This window comes from Heteronotia binoei, chromosome 2 (genome assembly GCF_032191835.1).
Source record: "Heteronotia binoei isolate CCM8104 ecotype False Entrance Well chromosome 2, APGP_CSIRO_Hbin_v1, whole genome shotgun sequence".
NCBI classification, from domain to species: Eukaryota; Metazoa; Chordata; class Lepidosauria; order Squamata; family Gekkonidae; genus Heteronotia; species Heteronotia binoei.
This window is the reverse complement of record NC_083224.1, coordinates 38,824,833-38,846,508: the sequence shown is the minus strand read 5'-3', so window position 1 is coordinate 38,846,508 and position 21,676 is coordinate 38,824,833. Positions and strand designations below refer to the sequence as shown.

The following is a 21,676-nucleotide window of genomic DNA, read 5'->3' as shown; positions in this document are numbered from 1 at the left end:
TAGGGTTACCAACCTCCAGGTGGTGCCTGGGGATCTCCTGCTTTTCCAACTGATCTCCAGCTGGCAGAGATCAGCTCCCCTGGAGAAAATGCAATCTGTATTTACATTTAGTACCTCCTGTATACTGCCAGTAATATGTACAATATATGTACATTGTAATTAGTAAAATATATATATTTCACAAAAGTTTTAATTGTACCTTTTCCCCACTTATGTAGTTTTTGAAAATTTTATTTATTTCTTACAACAATTAAATGATAGCCTTAGAGTTGTGGGTGGGCCCCCTATGTCTCCTGGCAACTAATATTTTTAGACCCAGTCTGCCACTGGTTCCAAGGCCATGAAGGGCTTTGAAGGTGATCACCAGAAATTTAAGAACACAAGAGAAGCCATGTTGGAACAGGCCAATGGCCCATCTGTGTGACTCTGTGTCACACAGTGGCCAAAAAACCCAGGTGCCATCAGGAGGTCCATCAGTGGGGCCATGACACTAGAAGCCGTCCCACTGTTCCCCTCAAGCACCCAGAAAACAGAGCAGCACTGCCCCGTACAGAGAGTTCCAACAATACGCTGTGGTAATAGCCACTGATAGACTTCTGCTCCATATGTTTATCCAATCCCCTCTTCAAGCTGTCTATGCTTGCAGCTGCCACCACCTGCCGTGGCAGTGAATTCCATGTGTTAATCATCCTTTGGGTGAAAAAGTACTTCCTTTTATCCATTTTAACTCCTGCTCAGCAATTTCACTGAATGTCCATGAGTTCTTGCATTGTGAGAAAGGGAGAAGAATACTTCTTTCTCTTCAACTGAACCTGGTAACTGATAAGAACTAGGTGAAGTATAAGAACATAAGAGAAACCATGTTTGATCAGGCCAATGGCCCATCCAGTCCAACACTCTGTGTCACACAGTGGCCATATATATATATATATATATATATATATATATATATATATATATATATATATATATATATATATATATATATATATATATATATATATATATATATATATATGTACATACATACACACACACACACTGTGGCTAATAGCCACTGATGGACCTCTGCTCCATATTTTTATCCAGTCCTCTCTTGAAGCTGGCTATGCTTGTAGCCACCGCCACCTCCTGTGGCAGTGAATTCAACATGTTAATCTCCCTTTGGGTAAAGAAGTACTTCCTTTTATCCGTTTTAACCTGATTGCTCAGCAATTTCATTGAATGCCCATGAGTTTTTGTATTGTGAGAAAGGGAGAAAAGTACTTATTTCTCTACTTTCTCCATCCCATGCATAATCTTGTAAACCTCTATTATGTCACCCAACAGTCGATGTTTCTCCAAGCTAAAAAGCCCCAAGTGTTTTAATCTTTCTTCATAGGGAAAGTGTTCCAAACCTTTAATCATTCTAGTTGCCCTTTTCTGGAGTTTTTCCAATGCTATAATATCCTTTTTGAGATGCGGTGACCAGAATTGTACACAGTATTCCAAATGAGACTGCACCATTGATTTATACAGGGGCATTATGATACTGGCTGATTTGTTTTCAATTCCCTTCCTAATAATTCCCAGCATGGCGTTGGCCTTTTTTATTGCAAACGCACACTGTCTTGAATGATTATTTTCAGTGAATTATCTACCACGACCCCAAGATCTCTCTCTTGGTCAGACTCTGCCAGTTCACAACCCATCACAGGTTAGTGAGGCAAGATCTTCCCTTACAGAACCCATGCTGAATCTTCCTCAATAACTTGTGTTCATCAATGTGCCTACTCATTCTGTCCTTGATAATGCTTTCTACCAACTTTCCCTGTATTGAAACTTTCCACCACTTAAAGGAGTCCTTCTTACCTTTTACAGCTTCCAATACTTTGTTAACCATGCAAGCCTTTTCTTATACCTATTTGTGCCTTTCTTAACTTGTTGTATATATTTTATCTGCGCGTCTAGGATTGTAGTTTTAAATAGCCTCCAAGCTTCCCCAAGGGTTTTGACTGTATTTACCTTTCCTTTCAGTTTCCTCTTCACATGCCTGCTCATCTCAGAGAATTTACCCCTTTTAAAGTTAAACGTGGTTGTGCTGGTGTTTTGGGGCAACTCCCTATTTATACAAATGGTGAAATCAATAACGTTATGACCACTGCTCCCAAGCAGTGCAATCACTACGCATGCTGCACCCATTCTGCAGTCACTCCATTGGGTGTGGCATGCATACTTCACCCAGATGTAGACAGGGGTGTTGAACTCATTTGTTACGAGGGCCGGATCTGACATAAATGAGACCTCATCGGGCTGGGCCCTGTGTGTCATAAAATGTAATGCCAAGTAGCAGAGACATAAACTTTCTAAAGGACACAAACACAATTAAACGTTTTTTTTTAAAAAACGTAACATGCTTAAAAGATTAGCACTTTTACAATATTTTATTTAACTGTCTCTGATAACTGAAGGAAGCAATAAAGAGGGAGAAGGAAACAGACTTGTTCATGAGCCTGATAGGAGCCCTCCGGGGGTCTGAATTGGTCCCCAGGCCATATGTTTGACACCTTTGTTCTAGACAGACACTAAGCACTGATGTTCCATATCGTTTGAAATTTCTGAGATCTCTTCAAGGACAGACCCATGTAGTCTAGACTTGAGTTTAACTATAGCAATGCTGAAGAGCCCCCCCCCCTCATTCTACTGCCTGCTGGTCACTATTCCAAAGTGCTAATCTCCCCCCCCACACCACCAAAAAAAGGAAGCTATTCATATTTTTGATAGTTTTGTTGATGTTAAAAAGTAGTTTTAATCCCCCCCCTTCTCTGTTCTTTATGGAGAGGTGGCATACCTCTTGAATTCTTGACCTTAACCCTAGATTAGGTGGGTGGGAGAGATGGCTTCAAGTTGTCATTGCGCATGATCAGAGCATTCTCTTTTTATTATGAGCCTGCCTGAGTTCTGAGAGATGCTTTTGGTTCCCTGCTTCCAGGTCAGGTGGTCAAAAAGGACAGAGGCTTTTCTGTTGCATCACCTTGTTTTTCAGCATCTCTTGCCTAATTTTGCACCTGGCGCTTACCTTTTGGCAACTGGCTAAAAGACCCCCCTGTTCTTGTCTTAGGGTCTGAATTTATACATGCCATGGGATTACCTCGGTTGATGCCCCTTTATGTAGTTCTATAACGTTATGCAAAAATCTCTCAGTTCCATGTGTGTGTCAAGTCGCTTCTGATTTATATAAATCCTATGAAATGAATGTCCCCCAGAATGTCCTGTGGTTAACAGCTATCTTCAGGTCTTGCAAACTGAGAGCCATGGCTTCCTTTATAGAATCAACCCATCTCATGTTGGGTCTTCCTCTTTTCCATTTGCCTTTAACTTTTCCTAGTATTATTGTCTTTTCCAGTGAGTCTTGTAGTCTCATAATGCAACCAAAGGATTAGCTTCTATGGAGAGTTCAGGCTTGATTTGATCTACAACTCACTTTTATTTTGGCGATCTGAAGAATCAATAAAACTCTCCTCCAACACCACATTTCAAAGGAACCCATTTTCTTCCTCTCATCTTTCTTTGGTGTCCAACTGTCACACCCATACATAGTAATCTGGAATACTACATAGTTATGGGGACTATGGATTTGCATATGTTTTTGTATTTCTGGCAGCTGGTGTTTTTATATTTTTATTTTTCTGTTTCTATTGTATTTTTAAATAGAAGCTACCACAGATGAATGTTTGGAAAAAACATATATAGACTGGATAAATATGCCCCATGCCCTATTAGGGTTGCCAATCCCCAGTTGGGTGCAGGGGGTCCCCTGGTCTGGAGGCCCTCCCCCACTTTATGGTTATCAGAAAATGGGAGGAAAAGAAATGTCTGCTGGGCACTTCATTATACCCTATGGTTAGAGGTTTCCATAGGGTATAATGGATAATCAATCTGTAGTTTTTGGGGCTCTGAGGGGAGGACTGTTTTTTGAGGTAGAGGCACAAATGTTCAGCATAGCATCTGGTGCCTCTCCTCAAAAACCTCCCAAGTTTCAAAATGATTGGGCTGGGGCTCCAATTCTATGAACCCCCAAAGAAAGTGCCTCCATCCTCCATTATTTCCAATGACGGGAAGGCATTTAAAAGGAACACAGTCCCTTTAAATGTGATAAACAGAACTAACTTTGGAGTTCAATCGGGCTTGTCACAACCTTGCTTCTCGCTCCACCACCCACAAAGTCTCCAGATATTTGGGCCTGGCAACTCTAATGTCCTTTGACTGAATTCTTGCATTCTTGAGGAATCTTATCGAGCAACAGAACAAAGTTCAATGGCACTTTCAAGGCCAATAAAGTTTTATTCTGGGTATAAGCTTCTAATGCACCCGCACTTCTTTAGATACCATACTTTGTTCTGCTGTTTCAGACCAAAACGGCTACCCACCGGAATCTATCTTATGGTTACAGTGCAATGTTTTTGAAACAACACAGAACACTTTTTTTTTTTTTTGGGAGGGGGGGGGGTCAAATCACAAAATCCACGGGATACCTTTTAATAGGGCCAAAACACGCGCGCGCCAACATGCTACGGATTTTGCTTCGGACCGAGCCGCTACTTTCTATATACGGATGTGAGTGTAAATCAATCAATCAATATTTTATGCACCACAAAATGCTGTGTGCTGCAAATTCTGCATATCGAGAACAACGTCCGAAGTGATTTCCACGTTGCACAAAAAGTAAGTGACGAAGCAGCTCCGGAGAAAAAAACTCTCCCAACGTTGGTTTCGGGAAACGCCGCTTTCGGTCAATGACATCACGCACCTGTACGCACCGATTGGCTAAGCCACCTCTAGGCGCGCGCGCCTCATCCCCCACCTTCGACTGTTGGAAAGCCATAGAGTTGGCTCAGACAGCCTCCAGTGCGTTACAGGCGACAATCCGGAAGTGAGCCTCTGACCGTCTAGAGATAGCGCTCTATGGTGCGGAGGGGGGGCGAATTGATTTACGTTAAGATCGGGAGGGAGAAGAAGCGACAAGATGGCAGGAGCGGAGTGAGTGGCTTCTCTTCAGGGCTTCCTTAGGGGTGGACGTGTGGCCGTATTCCTGACAGGGCTTGAAGGAATGGCGCAGGGCAGGAAGGTGCCTTGCGGGCAGGACAATCTACGCAGATCATAGCGGCGTGGCTGGGTGGGGCAGGGCAGGTCAGGTGCCTTGCCCGGGATTTGTGACGTGGATTTAGACAAGCGAGGTCACCCTGTCTGGCAGGTGCCCTAATACTGAGTATATCACCAGAGTAGCCTCCCTTGGTCACTCCATTCACACGCAGCAGGCTCGTGAAATTGTAGTGGTGGTTATATTTCGTATTCGTCTACCTCTTGCATTGCTCCAAAAACATCACAGTCATTTGCACACTGTTCCTCACAACAGCCCTGTCAGGGAAACCAGTGTGGTTATCCTCGTATAACAGATGTGTGACTAGGGCAAACTCCACCCCCTACAACATAAAGCCTCCTAGAGGTGACATTTGAACTTGTGGCCTCCCCGATTGCAGTCCTGCCCCTTAGTCACAGTGCACCATCTCCTTTATTCGTTTGATGATGATAGCTTCTTGGGCTCAATAGGGCCCAGCATTAGATACTGTTTTCCATGCTGCCGCCAGGGTACTCTATATTGAAAACATGAGATAATAATTGAAAAGTGACTCTGAGCATGTGTGGAGTGCATTTCCCGCACTTTGAGGATGTGTTCATGCCCATGAGGTTCATGTTTGGTTGTACAGGTCTATGTGGTGCAGATATTAAATTTACCTTCAATAAATGCTGCATGATGCTTAACATTTCACTTTGTGCATTGTCTCCTGTGTTAACAATATCCATGCATATGTTCAAATATTGTAAGAAAGTCACATAGGTGCTGCATGTGTTGTGTGCAAACGCTCCTGAATTGCCACAGACTGCTGACAGCCATCTGTGGGCAGGGCTTCCTCATCCCAAGGTCAGATTCCTTCAGAGGTGATGTCATTTAGAAGTTCAACAGGTTTAAGCCAGAGTTTCTTCTGACTTTTTCTTCCTGAGAAGGTATTTATGTAGACTGCTTTATCAGGATAGATAAAGAAAATACTGACCTCTGCTGTCTCTGTGATTGGTTAAAGAGGCCAATAAATGGACAGGGTAACATGGTGAGAAAACCAGAAAATCTCCCATCAGTTTCATAGCTTGCACTTATGTGCTACCTTCAGCCCCTAAAACGTTCCTGGTAGCTGAAGCAAGTATATATGTGAGAATAGCTAGATGGTTTGAAGAGAGATGTGGGTCGGGGATGCTCAAGGTTGAAGGCCTGTCACCTGTACTTCCTTTCCATGGCAAAGTTGCAATGCTTTTAGAGTTTGGAGCTGGTTGCATTGGGTGCAATCAATTCCATCCCCTTCCCCTAGAAAGTGCATCTCCAGTATAGCTGGTGTCTTCGTTGACAAGGACTGGGTAGTTTGCCTCATGTTCCTTTCCAGCCTCAGTTAATCCTCTGCAGTTGGTTTGTGGATCTGTTAGACTGGAAGGAAGATGGTATCTGATTTTTCTGTTTTTATGCAAATCGTCTCCTCAAATGAATGGGGATATTAAGTGTTTTGGGAATGGGGGTGTTAGTGCTGGTGGCTACCCTAAATGCCCTTCTTGTGATTTTTTTTTTTAATGGCATTGTGCATCTGGTCAGAGACTAATCTAGCCCAGCTTTTAGTGTCCGATGTTTGAGAAAGCTAGCCATTTGGTATTGTTTGTCCTCAGAATATGATTCTTCTGTATATTCCCTGTGAACATGGAAACACCATTCTTATTTGTTCTGAATAATAACTTCCCACAGGGGTATCCTGTGTCTTGGCATGTAAGCCCCAGTGTCACATGACAGGATTCCCTTGCAGTCATGTAGAACTATTTTGTTCCTTATCAAAGTTGCATATGTTTCTGTTTTTGCCACTCTTGGGAAGACACCAAATATTCCTGTTTGGCTGCCTGCAGTGAATGCACAGCTACCACAATGAAGCAGCACATGGCTCTGCCTCTTGGGGACTCACTGCCCCATGTCAAAAACTGCAGCGCAGCTCACTTCTCTCAGCTACTAATTGCATATTGTGAGGTTTCTAATATTGTTTCCAGTTCCAGGTTTAGGCTGTGTGGAGAAACTCTGAGAAATCTATATTTCCCTATAGTCTTTGGGGAGGCTTGGGCCTGAGTTGGTGGTGAAGTGGAATGACTCTTCTGTAGCAGGAAAGGAAAGGTCCCCTGTGCAAGCACCAGTCATTTCCGACTCTGGGGTGACATTGCTTTCACAATGTTTTCATGGCAGACTTTTTACAGGGTGGTTTGCCATTGCCCTCCTCAGGCATCTACACTTTCCCCCCAGCAAGCTGGGTACTCTTACCGACCTCGGAAGGATGGAAGGCTGAGTCAACCTTGAGCCGGCTACCTGAAAACCCAGCTTCCACCGGGGATTGAACTCAGGTCGTAAGCAGAGCTTAGGACTGCAGTACTGCAGCTTTAACACTCAACAAACTTTCAGCCATGGCTATATCATGCTAGCAGTAGCTTCCCAGAGTGTAACTGCTCCATTATCACCATTCCAGTGGAATGGTGGAGCCTTACTTAGACAATCATATCTCTCTGCTTTCTCTTCCAAGTATGTAACCCAGCATGTTGGCGTGGGTGAGATTTCTGCATTGCATATGAAGAACCTACAGCTATAGATTTATGCACTGTGCCCTTATTCTGAGTTGTTCTGGAGCGGACGTTGCCCTTAAACCACTGCATCTATGGAAATGGAAGATCTTCTGGGAGAGAAAGTAGCGAGTAATGGAAGTGACTGAAAGAGTAACCAAGGCAGGGCTGCAGTCAGCATAGAGAATAGTGTGCATAGAGTATAGTGCATTGGCAAGATGTATCCTTTTGTCATATTCATTGTGTACCAAGAGTTATAGAAATGAAAGTTCAAGAACCAAAAGGGCCACATGACTATGGAATGTCATGCGTTCTGCCCCACCAAATACACATGTTCAAACAATACGAGATGTAACTATTAACATTGCATGTAATGATAACTTTAAATTACTGGAATATCTCTGCCACATATAAAATTGCTTCTCCCCACTGCTGCTGAACCTTAGCCAGCCTTTGTGTATCTGGAATAAGAGGAAGGACTTTTCTGGTTGCTTCTTTCCTCAGCGTGAGACACAGTAAGTCAAGTGAAAGTGAGATTGCCTAAGGTGCCTGGAGGGTATCTGGCTGTCTGTGGACAAAGGGAAGTAAAACCATCACCACCCCTCCACTCTTTTCCTGGATGGTTGCTGTGGTGGTTTTGCTCCCTCTTCCCTGCACTCAGCTTGCTTTCCTCCTGGCCAGTAGTCCCGGTGCTGAGATGAGAGCACAGAGACTGCAGAGAAATGGGGTGGGGATAGAAAGGACTTTACTCCTGTTCCTAGAATTAGGTTCACATCTCCGGGAGGCTCACAGCTTACCCAGCCCCCAGTTCCTTTAGCAGCATCTGTTTTGTGCTGGGAAGTAGGAACCATCTGCTAGCTTGAAGCCCTACTCAGCAGTTTATTTATTTATTTAGTCGATTTGTATCCTGCCCTTTCCCAAGAATGGGCTCAGAGTGGATAACATCATTTAAAAATAATAATTTAAATGACACAGTTAAAGCAAATAAAATGGCAACATATCAAGCAATACACAAGTTATAAGCCAAATTGCAGACGGTGGCATAGTTAATACGTCTGCAACATGCTAAGGTTTGTGACTGTAGTTAATAAACAATGGTAATGCAGCAGAGGTGGTGTCTTAGCGTAGAGGCCAGTCGATAGAGTAGGATGCGCACTTGACCTTGCTCACTTTCCTGGAACATGAGACTGGTGCCACCGTGGGAAGGAGCCACAGGTTGCATGTCGCAGAGCCATTGAGTATCACCGCTTTAAGAGAAGGCAGCTGTTTGTCGCAGCAGAAAGACCTCCCCCCTGGTGACACGTTGTATAGAGCAGTGACTCTGCCACAGTATGTGTGTGGATCCTTTGGAACTGTATGTTTACATCTCAGTTGGTAGATAACATTGCTATTTGTACTCTGGCTTCTTCCTGAAAGCGTTAGCCCTCTAATAAACTCTGGTTATTCAGGACCATGTCTCTTCCTTTGCAGTTTCCTTGTCTTTGTTTATCTGTGGCTTTGCAGAGCTCCAGAAGCCTGGATGATTTAGCACAGGTCAGGAGCCTGGAAAACCAACCTCTGCTCTTCCTCAACCCCTCCATGTACAGTTCCATTGTACAGCGGACTGTAAGCCTGGCTATTTTCCTGTCTTTGGAGCAATAATATTTGTCCTGTAATTAGGGCCTCCTGCCTTATGACATGTTGCATGTTAGCCTGTTTTCCAAACAATATCTCCTTACCTTTTCTCTGAAGTTTTTTTTCGGGGTGGGGTGGGGAGAGGGTATAAAGATTTGTTTTTATTTGTAATCCCAATTTTTGGTTAATCTGACCTTGCTTTATTTACATTCTTGCAGGTTCTCAAACACTACCCATGAAACATTCAACGTCACACTTCACACCACGCTGGCCCTCACCACTAAGCTGGTGTTGCCTACGCCCGCCAAGCCAATTCTGCCAGTTGAAACTGGGGCCCAAGCTCAACAAGAGGAACAGTCAAGTGGCATGACGATATTCTTTAGCCTTCTTGTGTTAGGTGAATGTGCATTTTCTGCTTTCCTATCGGTTCTTTTTGAATCTGTTCTGGTGTTAATGCAGGGAGACAGACGGGAAAAAATGGAACCCACGAAGCAGCGTGCTGATTAGGGTGATGTGTCTCTGTCAGAGGCTAATATTCACAGTGCTGTTGATGAATTTTGAGAAGGGGCTGCAATTGCAGGGTTGGATAAAGAGTAAGCTGGGAATTTCCAACAGTTCTGCTTTTCCACTGTCATGTCATTAATCAGGCAGCCTCCTCCCTCTCCCCAGCAGCATTCCATGGTGGTCAACAGCCTGTGCGGTGTGTGGGGGGGGGGCAGGGTAGGCAAGAAGCTTTGCTGATGGGAATTTTAGTGTGGATCCAACCCATCCAAGCTAACATTTTGAGAAAGTTTTGCAGGCTAGGGAATTTGGGGAAATTACAGTTGGATGCATTAACTGACAGCCTTCAAAGAATAATAATTAAGTGCCGGCAAGTCTCAGGCCTTATTGCCTTTATAAAAATACCCTCCTGAATAATTCTTTTTTTTAGTAGTTTGTAGAACACCGAAAATGTGGGGGACTTCCTGACCTTCTAAGCCAGGCCAGTCCACAAGGCAGGAGCCACAACAGATAATGCCCACATTATCCCGTTTACTGGTGCGTAAGAAATTACATAGACTAGACCTTTTGTCACTGTAGCTGGCTGTGTTTCCCCCGTGAAGTCAGTTGGAAACCTCTGTTTTTCCGATCAACAAAATATAATGTCCAGATCACAGGGAGTGATAGTATCATTTTGCTCTGGTTAGGCCTCGGTTGGACCTCACTTGGAGTGCTGTGTTCAGTTTTGGACACTGCAGTTTAAAAAGCATGTCGAGATGGCTGAGGGGTGATATGATAGCAATCTTCAAGTCTTCGAAGGGCTGTCACATAGAGAATGGAGCAGAGTTGCCCAAGATAGTCAGATCAGAACCAACAGATTGAAATTAAATCAAAAGAGTTTCCAACTAAACATTGGGAACTTCATGACAGTTAGAGTGATTCCTAAATGGAATAAGGTTCCTCAGAAGGTGGTTGGCTCTACATCTTAGGAGTTTTTTAAGCAGAAGCTAGACGGGACCATCTGACAGCAATGTTGATTTTTTGAATTTAGGCAGATCGTGAGTGGGAGAGCAGGAAGGAAAGAGCCAGTGCTTGTCTTCTTCTGTGGCCCTTCCTTATATGCAGACCTTGAATTCAGCAGGCGCTCAAAGGAGCACAGCTCCTGAACCTTTCTGATGGCCCACCTACCTTGTCCATTGAATAGGAGGTGCAGCTGCATAACAATCCCTGGATTAGGAGAGCAGGCAGCCAGCCAGCCGCAGGAGCTTTGTCACACCCCCAGCAGCCCTCATTAACCCCTGAAGAAGCCTGCACCATCCTTTCAATCCCTCTTATGTGATTTTGGGCATACAGCAGGGGTCACTGGTGGAGTTGTGAGGGAGAGGTGTTTGTGAATTTCCTGCATTGTGCCGGGGATTGGACTAGATGACCCTTGAGGCTTCTTCTAACTCCATGTTTCTGTGTTTGTATCTGATCACTAGTTAACAGGGCTACTTATATGGTGGCTTTTTCTGTTAACTTGCTACTTCTCAGAAATAACGTACTCTTTTCTGTTGTTGGTGTGTGGTGATGACACAGCTGCTCTAGCCTGTAAGGTGAGGGTTGCTTGCAGAAACCCTTGCGGATGAGTGAATGCACAGAGCCTAAGGCTCCAGTAGTTGCTCTATAGCCAGTTTGGTGTAGTGTTTAAGTGTGCGGACTCTTGTTTGGGAGAACTGGGTTTGATTCCCCACTCCTCCACTTGCACCTGCTGGAATGGCCTTGGGTTAGCCATAGCTCTTGTAGGAGTTGTCCTTGAAAAGGCAGCTGCTGTGAGAGCCCTCTCAGCCCCACCTCTCTCACAGGATGTCTTTTGTGAGAGAAGGAGATTGTAAGCCGTTCTGAGACTCTGATTCAGAGAGAAGGGTAGGGTTAGGGTCTTCTTGTTCTTCTAAAGGAAGTCTCTATTTAGCTTGCTTTAATCCCTGAAAATCCTCAGGGCACACCTGGCCTGTCGCTGCTTTCACTCACAGCTGAGCACTGCCTGCATTTGTGAGTAAAAAAAAAAAAAAGGTCAGGTGTCTCATCCTGTGGGGTACCTCCACGTCTGCCCTGAGACATGCTTCTCATGCCAAGGCTCAAATAGAATTACACAATTAATGCAATAAAGCAGTAAAGCACATACAGTAAGCAGTGCCATAAAACTGAATGACAGAAATTAGAGACCAGTATTCTAAAAACAGATGAGACAAAACTTCAGCAAGGCAGTAATGCAACATGCAACAATAAAGGAATAAAACAAGATTGTAAAATTAGAGAACAGTGCAATAAAACAGTTGAGTATATAAAATGAAAACTGCATTAGCAGGCATTAACTGCAACCCTATTCCTTTTGTTAAAAAAATACTCCTTTGAACAATACCAGTCTATGGAATAGGAGAGACGTGGGAGATTTCCTGACATCTTCCATCAGGCCATTCTGCCAGGCAAGAGCCCCAACAATGACTGTTTGGGGAGATGCTGCTTTTGGGTCTCACCCATTTGCAGGGCGACACCTTCAGATGAGCAAAGCTGTTGAAGCTGAGTGGTGGAATTAATGATACTGGTGATGTTTCCGCTGTGATTCCAGCCAGTCTGTCATGTTGCCTGTAGTAGTTTGCTTGAGTCCAGTTGCTCCTTCGTCTATTCAGGATTTTGTGTCTCACTATGTGATGAAAGAAATGAAATACTTACGAGTGTTGGCTTAGATGGGGATTGTACGCTCTGCACTTGCATTTATTTATTTATTTATTTATACTCCGCTTTTCTCCCCATTTCAGACCCAAAGCAGCTTTTATGCTATTGTTATTCCCTCCTCTGTTTCCCCACAACAACAGCCCTGTTTGTGATGGGCCCAAGGCCATCCAGCGAGAAGTGGAGATTTGAACCTGGGTCGGCCAGAGTTCTAGTTCACCACTCTATCTGTTACACCACACTTGCTCTGGGGAAGCGATTTTGGGAAGCATCCCTCTAGGTACAATAATTGTGTGTCAAGCCTCCAACATGTGTGCTGGTCAAAGACCAAGATGAACTGAAGCCCTCTCAAAAGGTTGATATTGTGAGGGTTGACTGTGCAGGCCCTTTGGATTCCCTTAAATAAGAACTGGACAGATACACATGAAGGTTCTCCAGTTTGGCTTCTACAGCTTTCTGGGTGAATGTCCCTGTGGCAGAATGTCTTTGGCCTGTTTTGTACTAACACAGGAATTTTTGTAAGTCTGGTGAGGTTGATATGATGACAATAGCTCATTTATCAAAAGCAAAAGAAAACTAGGGATTCCACTTTGTATGTGTGTGTGTGTTGGTGTCACAAAGAAGCCGATTTTCCTCCTTTTGTCTTTACAGGAAATGGATGTTTGTCTTGTGTCCCGGGCCAACTTTTAGTATATCTAACAAAGAAAGATCAAAGCCAGAGTTGGGCAGGAAAAACGATGAAAAGGGAAAATCCAAACACTTAAGCTTGAAACATGTCACAAGGAGCTTAAAAGTCTCACTCTGGAGGTTGGGCCTCCTTTCCCTACCTCTTCTGGCAAAATCAATCACGTTGCCTGGCTGGAAAGTAAACAGTATTATTGTTGCTGCCTTTTATTCTTGCACAAAGTCCTGCACTTTAGTATGTGGTGGGCAGAAATCCACAGCTACAGATTTTACTAGAATGGAGATTCAGGCACTGGAAATGGAGTGGTTCTGTGCATTTGACATTTTATTATTTCTTTTCTGGTTTTCCAAGGGACTTTCCATGCTTCTTGTGTCACTGTTAGTGTTGGGCATCATTGGGTGCTGTCAGTCCAGGAAAATAATATATTTTAGTACAGTCTTGCATGGACAGTTGTGTGCATATGTGGGTGGACTTCCTTGTGACAGCATCTGGTCTGCATTGTCTCCATGGGATGGAGGAGCATAGCTGTCCAGTGCAGAGCTGTGAAGTTATTGCATGGAAACCTTGTATCTTTTTGGGATGCCCTTCATTTCGTACATCAGCTCTGAGTAACACTTCTGTACTCGTTATATGAAAAGGCTGGATGGAAAGTCTCTTGGCAGAACATAAGAGAAGCCATGTTGGATCAGGCCAATATATATATATACACACACACTGTGGCTAATAGCTACTGATGGACCTCTGCTCCATATTTTTATCCAGTCCCCTCTTGAAGCTGGCTATGCTTGTAGCCGCCACCACCTCCTGTGGCAGTGAATTCCACATGTTAATCACCCTTTGGGTGAAGATGTACTTCCTTTTATCCATTTTAACCTGACTGCTCAGCAATTTCATTGAATGCCCACTGTATTGTGAGAAAGGGAGAAAAGTATTTCTTTCTCTCTACTTTCTCCATCCCATGCATAATTTTGTAAACCTCTTATCATGTCACCCTGCAGTCGATGTTTCTCCCAAGCTAAAGAGCCCCAAGCGTTTTAACCTTTCTTCATAGGCAAAGTGTTCCAACCCTTTAATCATTCTAGTTGCCCTTTTCTGGACTTTTTCCAATGCTATAATATCCTTTTTGAGGTGCGGTGACCAGAATTGTACACAATATTCCAAATGAGACCGCACCATCGTTTTATACAGGGGCATTGTGATACTGGCTGATTTGTTTTCAGTTCCCTTCCTAATAATTCCCAACATGGCGTTGGCCTTTTTTATTGCACTCACACACTGTCTTGACATTTTCAGTGAGTTATTCCTTCTCTTTTGTGCAGTGTAGCAGGCTTATGACCTGCATGCATATCTGATTTTGCTCAATTTAGAGAGCAATCCTAAACAGGCCTGCTCGGAAGCAAATCCCATTTTATTCAGTTGTAACTTAATCCCAGGAAAATGTTTTTAGGATTGCATTTGTTGTCTAGGAGATATATTCTGTCTTGCCTTTTCGGGAATACTGAAACCTTTTTTATTGTCATCTTGGTTGCTTCATTTTGGACCTGATATAAGTACGTGAAGCTGGTGCTGTTTGCTAGGTTGCTACGCAGGGCAGAAGTTTCAAAGTTATACTGCTGCTTCTGTTGTCAGAGTGAGGGCACCCATTGTCTGAGCATATTGTTGCTTTCGGGAGGGGGGGGGATGGGATCATAGCTGACTTATGGTGACCCCATGTGATTTTCAAGGCAAGAGACATTTAGAGGTGGTTTGCTATTGCCTTACTCTGTGACACAGCCCTGGACTTTCTTGGTGGTCTCCCATCCGAATGCTAACTGGAGCTGACCCTTTTTAGATCTTGTGCTAGCCTGGGCTATCGAGGTTAGGGTACATTATTGCTACATGTGGTTTCTGGAGTCAAAAACAATAAGGCATTGTGTCTGTTAAGGAGAAACTGAACAATTGTTGCCACATTTCTGAAGTGCTGTGCAAATTGAACAAATGCATTTAGGAGTCAGATACTGTTCCTCTTCACCAAAACAAACAATAGATTATTGAGAACTGCTAATTAAGGGCTAAAATCCTGATGATGGTTTTGCTGAAATTGAGTTCAGCAGAAATTAGTCTGGTATGACAGAAACTTCCACGTAAACATGTTTGGGAACAGTATAATTTATGTAAGCCTAATTCAGAGTGAAGCAGATATATTGCTTTAAAAACAGTGAGGTGATTGTGTTGTACTTTCATTGCCTTTAAAACATCTGTGTATTTTTCCATTTGAGGGCTTTCTCTGAACAAAAACATACATGTCCTAAACAGTTCTTTAGGCTTTCAAGGTGGGTTCAAATTTAACTGTCGGAAAGCTAATTCTTCTTGTCACACTTATTGTGATGATGGCCCTGATGGGTGCTAGTGCCAGTGCCATCACCATTACGCTGCCTGACCCCGATATCTAGAGTAGTTCTTTTCTAAAAGCACTTTGTTTATTAGAAGCGCAAGAGATTCAAGCCTAGTAGCACCTTAGAGACCAAAGAAGATTTCTAGGATATAGCTTTTAAGTGTCAAAACTTGGCTGAGGGCAGTCTCCTTTGAAACGAATGGTCGAAAGAGCCATGTGAATGGACCCTGAGGGAAACATGGACCTACTTGAGTATTAATTCAATTGTTTTTGCTTCTCAGTATTGCTTTCCAAGAATGCCATTAAATATGTGGAGGAGACAAATGGCCACAGAAAGCAAACATTTCTGTTTCTTTGAAAAGGAATGATGTTTACTGCAAGGGAAGGGAAGTCCAGTTATGTGTTTGACGCATAAGCAATTTTGTCTTCTCTATTCAGATAATTCCAACCAGATTCTCTATATTCAGTAGAGAATTCAGTTTAAGTATTGTAATGAACTCTAGGATACAAGATTTTAAAAATCTCATTGGATTGTCTCCATTGTAAATGACTTATATCTGCAAGATTTGAATCCGGTAGTGCTGTAAAGACCAACAGGTTTTTCAGGGTATAAGCTTTCATGAGTCAAAACTGTCTACCTCAGACACCAGTGGGAATGGAGATAAAAAAAGACTGAGCTCTTCATTCCTACTTGTATAACAAAGAGAGCTTTGACATTAGAAAACTTACATCCTGAAAATCTTGTTGGTCCCTAAGGAGCTACCAGGCTTGAATCTAACTGTTCTGCTGCTGACCAACATGGTTACCCTCTGAAATTATATTTGCAGGTTTTTTGCAATTATATTTGCATCTAACGCATCTGCTTGCTTAATAAAGTTTCTCTGCAGGGTATGGCAGACAGTTCTTATTGGGTTTCTTTCCCTGCAGTGATGAAGATAACTAGGCCACAAACCCCAAATCATGCACTTAGATCCATGACTTTTAGTGTTTTATCTGGTTTCAGTATTGCACACCAGTGCCACCACAGCTCTGTAGATACACAAGGCGCTTGTAGTGGCTTTCATATGTATGTTCTGCAGCACTGCCTTAATAGTTGCAATCCTGTTACAAACAACTTAGGCTAAGGCCTTGTGTATCTGATGTTACATCACTGCAGTTGGTCTTTGGTGTTTTTAAGAAAGTTTGGAGATGACAAGCTGTCATTTCCCTCTCTCTGGCCATTTCTTTGCTGTAGCACCATTGCACAAAGCCATTAGACATCTGGCTTTGTTAGCAATGTGGCACTGTTTCACACTATTTTGCTGGTGTGGCAACTTGTGTGGGCTTGCAAGTGGTATTCCATAATCATGATGTTGTCCTGGCACAGTGGTTAATTGTCTTCCACTCAGAGCATTTGCTTGCAAATGCAGTTGGGTGTAAAATTAGGCTGTTAGTGCATAGTAGCCAGGTGTTGAACAAAAAGACTACAGTACTGATTGTAGCTAGGAAGATGTTTCTGTCCCCTTAATCAGAATAGGTTCTATTGCCGTGCATGAAATTCATATGATGTCGACCCAGTGTGTTCGAGCTTCCAGAGGTTGCTGGGTGCTGTGATGTCAGAATACAGTGGTAACTGTCATAATTACTTTTGTACTCCAGCTTTGTGAAGCACGTAGCCACAAATCATCAAGGGCTCTGCCACCATTTGTCTTCTTTGTATCAGCATGTTTCTTCTTTGGATGGAATTTGGACCAATGCGCTATTGAAACTCTAGCACACAAGTTGGGGATTCCAGAGTCATATTCCTAATGGGTTAGTTCCAAACTAAAATATCCACTTGTGCAAGGCACTCTTGTCAGTAGAATACAGCTTCCCTGGCTCCCCCCACCTCCTGCCTATACCCCCCCCCCAAGATCTCCCTGAAATGGTGCTTCTGGGATAGAAGAGACCCTCAGGAATGCCACGCGGAGCAAATAGGGGTCTGGAGCAGGAAGATGGAATTGATGTAAATTACCACTTCCCTTGCATTAGTTTGGATGCAACCCAGTGGAAATTGCATGACAGTTCAGGATGAGTTTGATGCATGAACAGCTGGCCTGTTGCTTTCCAGGTCAGATTGTCTTTTGCTGCATCTGACAAGACTCCTCAACAATCTAGAAATGAACAAGATTATGGTTGGGTTGCTGCCTGGTTATTAAGAAATGCAAAAGCAGACCTATATTCACTTGTGAGTGAAGAGCTGCAAAATTCTGGAAGTAGGCCTGAAATAACATTGTACTCTGAAGCCAGCCTGCACAACTCATGGGCCACCTGAGTCACAGTCCACCAAGGACTTGATACACTACTTGTTGTTTGCTGCATACTCTTAGCTGCAAAAACAGAAGTTGTGTCAAGCACTTATCTGAAGGCTGTGTTGGATTTAATGAAGAAGAGGAGATTGGATTTATACCCTGCCCTTCACTACCCAAAGGAGTCCCAGAGTGGCTTACAACCTCCTTTCCCTTCCCCTCCCCACAACAGACACCCTGTGAGGTAGGTGGAGCTGAGAGAGCTCTGACAGAAGCTGCTCTTGAGAGGAATAGCTCTGCGACAACTTGTGACTTACTCAAGGTCATATCAGCAGGTGCATGTGGAGGAGCAGGGAATTAAACCTGGTTCTCCAGGATAAGAGCCTGCACATTTAACCACTACACCACTGCACAAAATGTGCAGACCTGCTCTGAAAAAAGTGAAGGCTTCTATCCTTATTAAATGGATTCTAGCCATCCAGATGTCCAGTCCTCCACAAACGGTATATCCACTGAGAATCAGTCTTCTCACCACAAGGCGATTTCATTGATCAGGATTTTGGTTTGTTGTCCATTGGTTTTGAGTAGTGTTGGGGTGGGTACTGAATGCATCTTCCAAGTTTTCCTTTCCCTTGTTTAAATAACCTGAAAATAGCTGAAGATTCAATTGTAAGGGAAATATCAACAAAAAGAAAGTATTGAAAAGCTTTTATTATCGAAATAGATGTAGAAAGCCATTGAAGAAAAAAAATGTTGGCTTTCCTTTTGGAAGGGTTGCAAGGAAACATGCTGTTGAGAAGGTACTTAAAAACCTCAAAATCTGGCTGAGTTGGTTCGAAAAATAGACCAGATACATACCACTTCCCTTTTGTTTATAGCACCTGTACATATTTTCCTTTTGTTTTGTTTTTAACAGGTGCACTTCAGTAGCTTTGGGTTTATTTATAGAATGCTAAAAGTAACAAGACCAGTATCTCACAATGCTTCCAGGAATTTCTCTGGAATCCACTCACTTCATATTATGACTACTCACTGAAAATACGAGTGTCTTCAGACATTCCGTGACCCTGTCTTGTACATGCATTGTAAAAATTCAAGTCCCATAGAATCGTAGAGACCAACACAAATTTCCAGAGTATGTGCTCTCATGAGTCAAAGCTCACTTTGTCAGCTACATCAGATTGGAATCTCTGATGAAGCGACTGATTCGTCAAAGCTTATACCGTGAAAAATGTTGTTGGTCTTTAAGGTATTATTAGACTTGAATTTTGTTCTGCTACTACCAATTCAGGTGCAGTTCAGTAGCTTCAGTAGCTTTCCACCTGAAACACATTTTTAAAATGTGACCTGTGACCCTTGATGTGTTTAAGGTGAAGGTAGTCCGCTATGCAATCACCAGTCGCTTCTGACTCTGGGGTGACGTCACATCACAACGTTTTCATGGCAGACTTTTTAACGGGGTGGTTTGCCATTGCGTTTAGCGCAACATAATTTTGGTTTTCATTGAATAGAGGGTAGCCCTGATGTCTGATTAAGATTTCTTTTTGATTGCCAGCTATAATTTCAAGGAGGCACACCTCACTGCCCAGTTTTCAAAGTCTACTGATTTCAGTGAGAGAGTTAAACACATTATTAATTCACTTCAGAAATCAATAGGATTTTAAAATGCTGAACTTTGGTTAGATTGTTCACTTAGGTTTGGTCTTGTTTATGAAATATGACACGAGGCCATGCATACGTAAATACTTCATCGTAGCTTCCTCCCAGCCTTCATCCAAGGACCCCATATGTGATGCTCCCTTTCTCCATTCTTTTTTTTTTTTGTCAAAGTAGACCTGTTAGGAGGTTAGGTTTGGGTGGTGGAGAGTGGAGGTTTGAAATGGTGATGGTGGTGGGTCTTCCCTGGTTGACAGCCTGTTTGCCATGCTGTAAGATGTATGGATGCAAGGCTGTGTAAGACTGGATTCTTAATCAGAACTGTGTACTATGCAGTAGTATGAAACGAATGCTCATAGAGAAGTTAGTCAAAACTATACATGAATTAGATGCAACTTTCACTATTTGCAAATGAGGTTTGGATCCATTGCTTCCTTACTTAAGAAGAAAGTGACTCTCTTTGTGCACACAGGGCATCCCCCCCCCCAAACAACAGCCCCCCCCATACATGTTGTTTTAGAAGGGCCCCTGATCCACAGAAGTGGCTTATCAGCTGGCAGGTGTTTGTGGTGAGAAGAAGTGGGAAAACCCTAGTGTGCATATGGAGCATCCATATATCTTCTGGCCAGTTAGAGGATGCTGGAGGGAGTTGTAACAGAAGCATAAATGAAATGGCAAGAACTGCCATTTATCTTGTCTCTCTTGCTTGGAATTTTTTAAATCTGCAAAACAGAATTCTGGTCTTTTAGTGCAGCTGCCAAAGTTATTCTGAAGAACTTTTGGGGCATCCTGGGTAAAAGGGGAATACTTTGCTGGCGGGGGCATAAAGTGTTTTCAGACTGCTTCTAAATGGTTTGTCCCTTTTAAAAAAATATTTAGTTTAGCAGATTGTTTTTAGGTTATTGTTACCTGCCTGGAGTCCTAAGATGCTCAAGAGAAAGGCAGGCATTTAAATGTTCCGGATCAAATAAGTACATATAAATAAACAATTTATTATTTTAGATTGATATTAATTTTAAATGTAATTAGATAACTGCACAAGATATTGGATTTTGTTATAGTTGCTGTTTTGCCTGTGCCTCAACATTGTTTTATTTTTCCCTCCAGCTATCTGCATCATATTGGTGCATCTATTGATAAGATACAGGCTGCATTTCTTGCCAGAGAGTGTTGCCGTTGTTTCATTAGGTGAGTACATGTTGCCAAGGCGATATTATCCACTTGAAAATGAATTGTATTCATATTATCTAGGTTAAAGAGAATTTTTGATGTTCTTTCTTTTCAGTTTTCATTGCGTTTGGGTGACTGATTTGAACATAGATTTGCTGAAGTAGAGAGAGGGAAAGGGAGCATGTTATAGTACGGGGAACAAAAAGTGGTATTCAGAGATCCCCTTGTGAATCTAATGCAGTTGCCTGAGAATGGGCATCCATTTCAGCATACCTGAAGTTGTGTGAGTGACATCTCAGCAAAGCCCTTCACTCAGCCAATCCTCTGTTAAACAAAGAATGAGCATGGGGGAAGGGTCTTTGAACATACAGGAACATGAGCACATGTTAAGCTGCCTTATACTGAATCAGACCATTGATCCATCAAGGTCAATATTGTCTGTTCAAACTGGCAGCAGCTCTCCTGAGTCCCAGGCGGAGGTCTTTCACACCAGCTACTACCTGGTCCTTTCGACTGGAGATGCTGGGGATTGACCATGGGATCTTCTGCATGCAAAACAGAGGCTCTTTCAGTGACCCACACCAGCACTGAGCCATAGCCCTTCAGTAGGACTTTGTTTTGTTATTGAATGTGGTCAGTGGAACGTGTTTACTTAGACCTTGCTGACCCACCTCATTCAGCCCCAATACACTCTAGAGTAGCTTGAGCAAAATGAAGAAAGCTTTCTTCTACTGCCACTCACTCTCCTGTTGAAAGTTTATTCTAGCTTAGTTTATAAATCCAGTTTAAAAGGAACAACCTCCAAAGTGGACTCTGACACAAATAGCTGCAAGGGATTGCCTGACAAAAGTGGCCCTCCTCCTGTGCTAATTGGGAAGGGATACTGAGAATCCAGACTTTTTTTTTGAGGGGGGGTTTATTGAAGAGTATGTGGTAAAGCTGTAGTGCTGCAGTCGGAGCCCTCTGCTCACGATCTGAATTCGATCCCAGCGAAAGCTGGTTTAGGTAGCCGGCTCCAGGTTGACTCAGCCTTCCATCCTTCCG

General features: G+C 43.1%; 1 protein-coding gene across 2 annotated transcripts in view; it reads left to right on the top strand.

The window, feature by feature from the left end:
• Window positions 1-4,870: 4,870 nt before the first annotated feature.
• SLC9A8 (solute carrier family 9 member A8) overlaps window positions 4,871-21,676 on the top strand; it is an 81,350-nt gene continuing 64,544 nt past the window's right edge. Inside the window, exons 1-3 of one of the 2 annotated variants that reach the window (XM_060230808.1) lie at window positions 4,871-5,019; window positions 9,507-9,685; window positions 20,570-20,650. In XM_060230808.1, the coding sequence (XP_060086791.1) occupies window positions 5,006-5,019; window positions 9,507-9,685; window positions 20,570-20,650 (274 nt within the window). In that variant the 5' untranslated portion in view covers window positions 4,871-5,005. The remainder of the gene's footprint in view (window positions 5,020-9,506; window positions 9,686-20,569; window positions 20,651-21,676) is intronic. The other variant, XR_009555045.1, reaches the window with a different exon arrangement.